Below are 11680 nucleotides of genomic sequence, written 5' to 3' on the forward strand. Positions count from 1 at the left end.
TAATTAAAGGAAACAGCATTGTACAACTTTTATTATATCCGTAATCAAATGATATATGCCATCAAATGTATTATGGAAACAGAATTCTACTGTCTCTCTAGTAAGTTGAGATGTTAACTTCCAACTTTTTCAGCACAGTAGAAAAAAAATAAGTATATCCTCAACTTTTTACTTTTACGTACTTGGCATACTAGCCATTTTTATAACAGTAGACTTGAAAATGTCTGTTTGAACAGAATGGATTGGATATATCTGTTTTAAACAGAGCAACATACACATATGCAACTGTAACAAATAATAATTCTATTGCACTATCAAGGCTTGTGGAATATGAAATCTCTTTTTATTTTTATTTTTTTAATACTGTAAGGGAAACCTGAAACTTTTTGCCACTGATTGCCTTATGGGAAATATGTCTGAAAAAAAAGAGTAAAAAAGGTGACTCCCACCACAGAGCCCCCTTTGCTGGCAACCCCTCCCCTCTAGATGAATCTCTGAGAATATTTGCTTTAAATAATGTGTATCGTATTCTTAGTTGTAATTGCTATATTATTTATAAACTTCTTTGGACAGATGGTTATAAAAATTGGATATGAGTAGTTGTAATAAAAACTAAGACATTGTTTTGATTATTAATGCAATTTATTTAAAAATAAATTTAATTCAAAAAGAATAATGAAAATATTTCTTTCTGTAGCATCCATATCCAACAGAAGATGAGAAAAAACAGATAGCAGCACAAACAAATCTTACCTTACTACAAGTTAACAACTGGTAAGTTGAACAGAATTATTTTATAGTTCTATTTCATCTTCCTTCTGGGAAACTCAAAGTAATGTACATTGTAGATCTCATCATATTTTACCCCCTGGAACTCTCTGAAGTAGGTTGAGCTAACAAAATCACTTGTGATGAAATGGAAACTTGAATTTTAAGCTAGGTCTCAATTCATCACCATAATTTCTATAAAGGTAAAGGTTTCCCCTATCCAGTCGTATCTGGCCTAGGGGGCGATGCTGATCTTCATTTCTTAGTCAAGGGAGACAGCATTGTCTGAAGATGCTTCCGTGGTCATGTGCCTAGCATGACTATATGCCAAAGTGCACAGAATGCTGTTTCTTTCCCACTGAAGTGGTACCTATTTATCTATTCGCATTTGCATGCTTTTGAACTGCTAGGTGGGCAAGAGCTGAGGCAAGAATGGGAGCTAACCCTGTCACACATTGCTTGAGTCTCGAATCACCAGACTTCTGATTGACAAGCCCAGCACCTTAACGCAAAGCCACCGTGTCCCTTTATCATTTCTAAACTGCACATTTATTTTCTGAAATAGTCTGAAAAAAAAGCAGGCCCAAACCATCCAGGTCCTTTAGAACACATGCTCAGGTCTGGTTAGCTTCAACATACATTGTGATACTGACCAGAAGTGTGGGTGATTGTGGCCTTTCTCAGATTGTTTGCTGAAACCCAGTTTGAAAGATCTTTGGTACATGATGAGAGAATTCCCAGGCAACTGGGAGGATTTAACACATTGCCCAAACTGACCAATCTGGATGCCCTTTGGCTACTTTTGCAGGAGAAGGCTCCTCTAAGGGTGGGGAGGAATCTGCAAAGCATAGCCACAGAAAGGAACATGATAATTTGCTCATAGAGTTCTATAGTTATTTTGGAAGTTTACATTTTACCCTTGTTTAGGTTTATCAATGCTAGAAGGAGAATTCTCCAGCCAATGTTGGATTCCAGCTGTTCTGAAACACCAAAAACAAAGAAGAAAACAGCCCAAAACCGACCAGTTCAGAGATTCTGGCCAGACTCCATTGCATCAGGAGTAGCTCAGCATCAATCAAATGAACTTACTATGTCAGATGGTAAGCAGATGCTTTACTTCGTTAAGTAACTTTTAAAAACTGCTTTATTTTTTACTTTGCTGATTGATGAGACACTTCGTAAATTTATTCAATTTCTCTGTATAAAACCTACTGGAAATAATGAATTACCGTGTTTCTCCAACAATACGGCCTCCACCAATAGGAAGGCCCAGCATGTTTTGGGGGCATAAAATCAAATTAAGCCCCTCCACCCAAATTTAGGCCTATCTTAAAATATGCAAAATAAGGGGGAAGGGCGGGAGACTTGCCGTTAGGAGCGCCCGGCGGGCAGGAATTCCTCACCACCAGCCGCTCCTAACGGGCGATCATGGCGGCGCGGGAGCTCCCTACTCCCACCAAACACCTTTGCTGCAGATACCTTTGGCACCCGCCGCTGTTGCTTTCCCTTCTGCCCATTCCGCCACCACGTTTGGAGCTGGCGCTTCCGTGTTTGGAGTGCCGCCGCCATTTGGAGCTCCAAACGCGGAAGTGGCAGCTCCAAACATGACGGCGGGCGATCTTTTTATTTTGGTCCGTGCGAAGTTCAGAGCGAGCAAGAGAGGGAGACTGCGATGCCTCCATCCGAGATGGCAACCTCACTAGTGGATCACAACGTGGCTGGAAGCCCGAATCGGCGGGATACGATGAGGAAGTGGGTGTACCCCACGGCAGGGAGCCCAAGGAAGAAGGGCCGGTAGGCAACGGAGAGTGTCCCGTAGCTCCGGAAGCAGCCTAGAGACGCGCCCGGGAAGAGGCGCAGATGCTGCCTTGTAGTCCCCAAACCAACTGCGTGCGCCGCCTTTAGTTATGTGCGCTCCGCTCTCTGGGCATCTCCGTGTGATCGTGACCCTGTCCTTTCCACCTGGCGCCCTTGCTGCTTTCTGGCTCTTTAGCGACCGGCTTCGCGTTTGGAACACGTTCGCGTTTGGAGTTGGTTTGGGGACTACAAGGCAGCATCTGCGCCTCTTCCCGGGCGCGTCTCTAGGCTGCTTCTGGAGCTACGGGACGCTCTCCATTGCCTACCAGCCCTTCTTCCTTGGGCTCCCTGCCATGGGGTACACCCACTTCCTCCTGCAAATTACGCCTCGCAACTCTTCTCTCCCTTTCCTCTCGCTCCAAAAAGATTGTCATCGTATCCCGCCGATTCGGGCTTCCAGCCACGTTGTGATCCACTAGTGAGGTTGCCATCTCAGATGGAGGCATTACAGTCTCCCTCTCTTGCTCGCTCTGAACTTCGCGCGGACCAAAATAAAAAGATCGCCCGCCGTCATGTTTGGAGCTGCCACTTCCGCGTTTGGAGCTCCAAATGGCGGCGGCACTCCAAACACGGAAGCGCCAGCTCCAAACGTGGTGGCGGAATGGGCAGAAAGGAAAGCAACAGCGGCGGGTGCCAAAGGTGTCTGCAGCAAAGGTGGGAGTAGGAAGCTCTCTGCGCTTCACCATGATCACCCATTAGGAGCGGCTGTTGGCGAGGATGCAAGGGGGGGAATTAAGTCACCCCCCGAAAAGACGGCCTAGCCTTTTTTCGGGGCTCAAAAAAAAAATAAGGCCCGGCCTTATTATGTGAGAAACACGGTAGTATAAGTTTAATTTACTAAATACATTTTCATGGACTGCATAGAAAATAGAAATGATTAATATCTGCTAAAGTGGAACTTTTTTTCCTTCCATGATCAGACTAGTAGATTTATAGCAGTGGATTGAAGCTAAATATCAGTATTTGGTATTTAATGGGGCTTCTCCACAAGTAAAAACTCCATATGTCACAGCTTTCATATATTAGTTTAACTATTGATGTCCATTTAGTATGTAAATATTTGCTCCAGATGTTGCAAATCTTGTAATGCTAGTTTAAGGTGGTAGTGCCTTAACATTTCCAAAATTCAGAATTCTTATTTAGTCCAAACTAGATTAAAACAAAATGAACACAATGTCATTAAAGTGGCTTACTGAGGAAAATAATGGACTATGGTACGTGCAATTGTAATTCATTTCCAATTGTTAAATTTACAGCATGCAATCTAAAAACTTTTTTAGTTTATTTTAGAAAATAAGATGCAATGCATATTTCAGTAATGAGTTGTACATTTTTAAAAATATCTAATTGTTTTTTCCAATTGGACCTCCATTTTTAGGAGCTGTTGTAACAATTACAGCTCCCGTCAACATGAATGTAGACAGTCTCCAATCGCTTTCATCTGATGGTACCACTTTGGCTGTTCAGCAAGTCATGATGGCAGGGCAAAGTGAGGATGAATCTGTAGACAGCACTGAAGATGATGGAACAGACCTCTCAACTACAAATATCAGTGGGCTGGTCTTGGATAACAGTGATTCTCTGCAGTAGGAAGCAAGAGGACCTTACCTAAAATATTAGGAAAGACAATGGTCTGACTGACTTTTTATAGTTTGCACAGCAAACATTTTACACAAGTTTTGTTTCTAATATGTTTTATATGTAGATATAGAAGAGTGCACTTTTTTGTATTTCATAGTAAGCTTAAAGAGTGTCTTTGCAGGTGCAGCAACTTCTTTCAAATGTGTTGTTTTTTGGTTTTAATTTTGAAAATCTAGTAAGTTAAATAATCATCCCATTTGTTTTTCTAAAGTTATCATTCACACACACACAAAAAGCTGAGTCAAGCTGAAAAAATGTGTATAATGGGGTTGCAGACATGGGGTAAAATGGTGGCTGCCTGGAATGTGAGTTTTACATTAGCATGGATTTAAACTTACTCAAGCCAGACAATTACTATGTTACTCAGTTCTTTACTGTTCTATAGCATCATACTGTTAAGATCTACAATTTTCAAACATATAAAATTGCACTGCTATGGGAGAACTGAAAGTACTTTTTATCTCATTGAAAGTAACCAGTTTCAGTTCTGTCATTTTAACAAAGGTGGTTTAACAATGTAAATGTAAAGCATGTCAAACTAAATGTATGGGATTTGTTTATGAAGTTAGCCATGTAGATTTGAAAGATGCTTCTGCACCTTAAAAAAAAAAAGAAACTAAACTGCCTGTCTAAAGTGGGCAATATAATACAAAAAGAAAAGAAAAAAAAAGTGAAAATGTGTGATTCCTAAAGAATGCATGACATTTACTATAAACTTAATTCTTCAGGAGGAGTTAGGTGGACAACTGTAGATCTCATTGTACCTTTAAAATTTGCTGTTGATATGGCTACCACAGCTTTTTTGTCATCAAATTTTCTCCCTTTTTTATCCATTTGCCCAGTGGCTCTTTTTCTTTTCTTTTCTTTTTTTCCTTTCTTTTTTCTTTCCTTTCCTTTCTTTTCAACAAATAAGGTGAGGATAGAATGGTAATAAAAGAAATAGAGGAGCCAGAAGAAGCCATAATTGTAGCTCTCTTCTGGTGGTACATTCCAGTGTAGAATTCAGCACCCCTATGCTGTCTTAGTAATAGTGGTGATATCACTGAAAAACTAATCTCCACAAGTGTGGTATGATGGTCTACAAAATGGAGTTTGACAATACATGTTTTCAAGAAATTCTTCACATGTACGAGAAGGCTTCCAACTGCTAACAGTCATGCTATATTCAAAGATAACTGGCTGCTAGTTGACATTAGAGCATAATCTAAAGAGTGGAAGGATTATTAATTATTCTTCATGTGTTGATTGTAAATGGGAGTCTCTTACCTGAACTGGTATTCTCTTATCTCAGTTCAAGAATACATTTAAAGGTACAAGAGATGCTATAAGGTGTACTCTTAACCAGTGTGTCTGTCCATTGTTTGCTATAAAACACTTATTTTTACCTTTATCAGGATTCTTGGATGAAAAATATTTTTATAAATTCTCTAAGAATTGGATGGATGATTGTATTAAGCATGAGGAAAAAGTGTTTAGTACTACTATTTGAAAAGTTATGAAAATTGTCCAAATTGAATAAACATGCCTATGTGACATCCTATGTTTCTCTGCTCTCCCATAATGGTACAATTCATAGTAAAATATTAAGCGTTATTCCTTAATGGGAAGCTTGGATACTGGTCAGCACTTTGTTATTTCATGCAAACTACCATTCAAATTTCCATATTGAATGCTGTCTCACAAGAGTAGCTTTTTTCAGCCTGTGCTTTCTGGATGTTTTGGGTCTTTTAATTCCCAGAAATACAAGCCAACAGCATCTAAACTATGATGGCTGGAAAATCTATAAATTGCAATCCCAGTAAAGCGCCCCAGTTTGGGAAGACTGCTGAACAGTGATATTCAGGTGAATAAAAACGCACAGTCTCTATTATAGTTTTAAAAGCTCTCAACAGAACACATACTTCACATTAGTTGACAGTGTGCAGATATTTTCTTCCGGATTATCTGTAATTTTTTCCCACTTCACTGCATCCCAAATGTTATGTATTCTGCAGCTTTGATACAAATAAGGTAAGATAAAGTGTCCTTTGAAAAGCTGGATTCTGGTGATTTAATGAACATGTCCATCAGCTTTCATGCACAATATCACAGTGGTTCAATTACTTTCTTTCAGCATACTTTTTTCCTTCCCTAGTAACCTATAGCTGGCATTTCCTGCCACTTTTTCATCCAAATACAAACTGGTCCATTTCTTTAGCTTTTTTAGATCAGCCAAGATAAACAAGGTACAGATAAAAATAGATTTCTCAGGACAAATAATTTTCTCCCAAAATATTGGACTTGCAATGATAGAAGTAAATTAGTGTCCTAGATTAGATTATCATCATAATCCCACAGGAAAAGGGGAAACACACTACTTTCATTTTCCCAGATTCAGAATACAATAAACACAAATATGGGTAGCCAGTTGAAAGATCACAAATTTATATCAAGATAGTCTGGCATGTTTCACTGTCTTGAGACCTTAGAAGCTAGAGCTAATATTGCATTGGTTCTTATGATTGTGTGAAAGTTAAACTCATTATTTCTCTTCCCCTCCCTGTTTTATTAGATTTTTATTTTTAAATAAACATTATTTTTAAATAAACATCAATATCAATACATAAGCAGTGTGGCCTCTGGGTATAATTCATTTTGATACAAACATGAATAATGATAATCATAATAATTGTTATACTAATCAAACTGGTATACATGGTTTTTTAAAAAGTTGTTATTCAATATTTCAATATTCCCATTTCATGCCAATGATGTTATAAGCATACATGGTAATATCATCTTTCACCCTCCAATCTTTCCCATCAAATTATTACTTATATTCTATTATTTAAAAAATTAAATCATAATACCCTTTTTCAACTTTCAATCTTTCCATCTAACTATTGCTTTATATAAAGGTGTATATTTTTGTTTTCTTAAGTTTTTGCTGGTATTTACATGTATGGTATTCAGTGTATATTTTTGTTTCTACCTCTTTTCAGATTTCTAATCAGGCCATCCTTAGGGAAATATATATATATATATAATCCATCATCCATCATCTCTCGTCCATTTTAATACTTCAATTCTTATTCGTTTTCTGATTTTCCTCCCATACTCCTCTCTTGGATCTTTATCTCAATCATCATCTGTATCTTCACCATTCAGACTATATTTCTCCCATCTCTATCCTTCTAAGCTGCCAGGTCTCCAAAATATCCACTCAAGCCCCTATCTCTCTTTCAAAAGTATCTTCCAGATCAGGGGTCACCAATCTTTTGGACCTCAGGGACCACCAAACTCATAATTTTAAATCCTGTGCACCACTAATATGAATTTTGACTGACGGAGTTTTGCTGACATTGGTGGGAAAATTGGTCCCATATTTCAGAGCTACAGCAGTCACAGGACTGGCCCTTTGGTCATCCCAGAGCAGCTGCTCCTCCAGTCCATGGCAGGCCGGTGCAGCCTGCAGCTGCTTCGGAATGACCAAAGGGCCAGTCCTGTGACTACTGCAGCTCTGGAATATGGGACCGACTTTCCCACCAGTGTCAGCAAGCCACCCCGGGGCGGATTTCCCTCTCCCACCATTGGTCTTACCTTCTAGTTCCAGCTCACTTGGCTCTACTCAAGATAAGGCTTGCGCTCGGCTGAAGGGTGGGGGCCAGTGGGTGGGCAGCCCATATGGGCAGCGCAGCCTTGTGTTTCTGCCCAGCCTGGGTTAATTGCTTTTTGGGGGTGCTTTGTGGGGGATATTTCTCTGAGAACCACCCAAATTTTCTCGCGGACCACCAGTGGTCCCCAGCCCAGTGGTTGGCGACCACTGTTCCAGATTATCTGATTCCATTTTTAATTCCATTCAGGGTGGCTTTAGCTCCTTTTGGAGCCCTCCAACAGGGAGAACTTGGCATGGGAGCACAGAGACCTGCTCTTCACATCTGACAGCGCCATGATGTCAGCTGGAAGTAATCCCCATTATTTCTCTTTTTGAGTTTTGTAAAAATTGAATTAAAATGTGAAAAGATGTTTCCAGACCATTTATCTTGAAAACGTTAATATAATGTAGATTTATAGAAATGTTCAAGCTGAATATTTTTTTAAACAAACACCCCAAAGTAATTGAGAACTACCCCACCTGAATCTAACTGCCACCAAAAGACACTCCCCATGTTTTAATTTTTATTTTGCATTTGGGACTGCAAGGATTAAAATCATAGCGATTAACATTCTCAGAGAAGCAGCTCACTTTACAATTCTATCGGCAATTACATGGCCTGAAGAAATATAAATCAATCAGACATATTTGAATGTCAGATCAAGACACAAGTTCTCTATTATTATGCAAGAAGATCCTTGCCAAAATGAAACCAATCAGCTCTTCATTTTTATTCATCTGAAATTCATGTTTAATGTTCATATATAGGCTGGTTCTTAAAGAGCCATATGTAACAAATTTCATATAATAACTTACAATCAATATCAATCCTACAAAAGATACAGAAATACAGATTTGGCAATGCATGTGTTTGCTGGTATTCTGTGGATTCTGTAAAAACCAAAGAAAAAACAACAATGATATTTTTCCCCAAATATTTTGAGCACTATATGACTGGGGATAATTTTCGTTGATCTGAATCCTAAAGGTGCATCAATGTGTAAAAGGCAACAGAGATAGCCTATTGCTATAAATTTTGTTAAAGTGGCCCAGAAAGACCTCTTTGAAAAAGACAGAGATAATCACCAGAATAATCTGATATCCAGATGATTTAATGAGCCGAAGGGAGAATCCAGGATGGGTAGTCTCTAGTCTCATAGCTTTGCAGACCGAGTTGAAAAACTGAGGACACACACCCTGGTATAACGGTCCCCAGTTCTTCACTAGGTCTCAGCGTGCTCCAAGAAATTCAAGAAATTGAGCATTATTAGGGATGAGTTTCAAGGCAAGGTACACCAATTTATCATAGTGTCTTCAATGGCATATCTCATTATTCAGACATGTTAAGCAACTGTTTTTAAATAATACATGAATTCTGACTAGTTTATTTTTTTCTCTTGGAATTTCACTGATTAAATTCTATTTTTACAGGCTTTTTAATCTTTTAAATTAAGAAAAGCCCTCACTGTTAATTACATCCAGGGCACACATCCTATTTTTTTTGGTTGAGGTCGCTATTTTTGTTGACAACATCTAGTGCAGGATGTAAAACTCGCAGCCTGTGGCCTGGATGCGTCACATGTTGGCCATGCCTACCCCCAGTTTAGCAAAGGGTGGGGGGAAGTCATGGTACATCATGTGATGATAATGTGATGCTACAAGTTTGACACCCCTGACCTAGTGTAAGCATGTAGTATTAGAAATATTTGTGCCAGCTGCATAATCAAACGCTGGGATATATTTTTGAGTGTCAACATGACAGAGGTAAAGAATAGGACATTGGATTTTGAGGTCCATCAATTGAAGGATTAAATAACTTGATTATAATTAGTGCGGGTAAGATAACAATGGAGCTTTGCTTTAAAATATACAACATTGTCTTTTTCAGTTCAGGCTATTATTTGTAAAAGGTTATATTTTCAGCATATTTTATATTTGATTGATAGTTTTTGAAATCTAAATTTGAAAATTTTGGGATATTTTTAATTATATATTTGGAAATGTGCTAGAGAATGATTCATCAATATTTTTATATGCTGAACTCAAAACATCTATGTTCTCTACCTTGTGTTTAAAAGTAAACTATCAAATTACCTTGATAAACATTAATTGTATTGATCACATTTAGTTTTCCCCTATTGTGGGTTCTGTATAATGCAACTATCAATATTGTTCTGGTTTTCAAAATTAATTGCAATGAAACAAAAAGTGTTTTTATACTAAGGATAATTTTTCAGATATCAACTGTTCTTATTACTGACATTATTCAAGGGCAAAGAAATAAAATTTATTAATTTTTATTGGCTAAGGAAAACTACACATTAATTGAACAGAAGTAGGTTGATAGACAATTTTCAAAGTATTTATTTCCTTAAATAAAAATGATAGGGATATCAAAATTTTGAAACTCCTTAGAAAATGCCTGTAAAGACCATCAGAAGCACTTCATTACTCTGCACTTTTAAGTTAGTTTCTATTTTAAACAACAACACTTATGATTTATAGTTCCTTCCATAATTCCCATAAGGATAAATTAATGGAAGCAATATCAGACCCTTGGTTTTTATTGATGGGAACCAAGATGCTGTTTTAGACACCAGAAACACAAACAAGACTGTTTCTGAAAGTCTTGTCAGTTTCAAAATAAGTTTTCTATGAAACATGAGAAGCTACTATGCTGAGTACTGTAGTAGTAGAACGGCATAGTTATTTCTGAAAGGCATATATTTGCTTCTTGGAATCCACCATTAAAGTACCCAGCCAATAAACCTGCTCAGGAAACTTCTCTGTGCTCCCCAAATCATTAACTGTTTTATTTATTTATTTAAATATATGGAAAAATGTGAATGGGCCACTATAACCATAAAGGTGATCTGTGGAGAATAGTTCATGACAATTGTTTTCATTCCATGACATTTTTGCAAAACAAGCTAGGCCAGTTTTCCTGTTCTGACCAATTGGAAGCTTTATAAGGACCATTTTACCAAGATGTTAAAAATGTTAAAATATGTACAATAAGAAAAGTCTTATTCAGAGACTTCTCCTTTTTCCTTTTTTATTTGATGTGTTACATGAACCATAAAAAAAAAATCGAATAACTGAATAGTGGGGTTTTTTTTCAGGATTAAAGTAAAAACAAAAATAGAAAAATGCAGTTCCATCAAGCCACAATGTATAATCTTCCTCAGAATTAAATAAAAGAGAGAAAGAACCATATTTATTCTCCCACTCATAATTCTAGAAGTATCACATTATGTTATGAACTTCTTATATGAGCTAAAGAAATGCAAGAAAAGCAATGCTGAATCAGCCCAAGTCACCTCAACTCCAGTTCAGGTAATCCTTGGCTTACAACTACAACTGAGCCCAAAATTTCTGTTGCTGAATGAAACATCTGTTAAGTGAATTTTTTTATCTATTTTGTGACCTTTCTTGCCACAATTATTAAGTGAATCACTGCAGTTGTTAAGTTAGTGACAGTTGTTAGATGAATCTGGCTTCCACATTCACTTTGCTTCTCAGACGGTTGCAAAAGGTGATCACATGACCTCAGGACATGGCAACCGTCATAAATATGAATCAGTTGCCAAGCATCTGAATTTTGATCATGTGATCATAGGGATGTTGCAACGGTCATGTGAAAAGCAGTTATAAGTCACTTTTTTCAGTGCCGTTGTAACTTTGGATGGTCACAAAACCATTGTAAATCAAGGATTATCTGTATTCTATCCCTCTCTTGACTCTGAAGGCATTTAGTAGTTGTTAATACTAGTAGACAAC

The 11680-nt window shown here is 37.8% G+C and overlaps 1 protein-coding gene across 6 annotated transcripts in view; it reads left to right on the top strand.

Moving 5' to 3' along the window:
- Positions 1 to 5804, top strand: part of PKNOX1 (PBX/knotted 1 homeobox 1) — a 31476-nt gene extending 25672 nt beyond the window's left edge. For all 6 annotated transcript variants that reach the window (XM_026674013.2, XM_026674015.2, XM_026674014.2 and 3 more), the window contains 3 exons: positions 698 to 774; positions 1696 to 1868; positions 4004 to 5804. In XM_026674013.2, coding sequence (XP_026529798.1) covers positions 698 to 774; positions 1696 to 1868; positions 4004 to 4215 — 462 coding nt within the window. In that variant the 3' untranslated portion in view covers positions 4216 to 5804. The remainder of the gene's footprint in view (positions 1 to 697; positions 775 to 1695; positions 1869 to 4003) is intronic.
- The last annotated feature ends 5876 nt before the right edge of the window (positions 5805 to 11680 follow it).

This window comes from Notechis scutatus, chromosome 5, assembly GCF_049901735.1.
Source record: "Notechis scutatus isolate UNSWTSFEM ecotype Mainland chromosome 5, rNotScu1.2, whole genome shotgun sequence".
NCBI lineage: Eukaryota > Metazoa > Chordata > Lepidosauria > Squamata > Elapidae > Notechis > Notechis scutatus.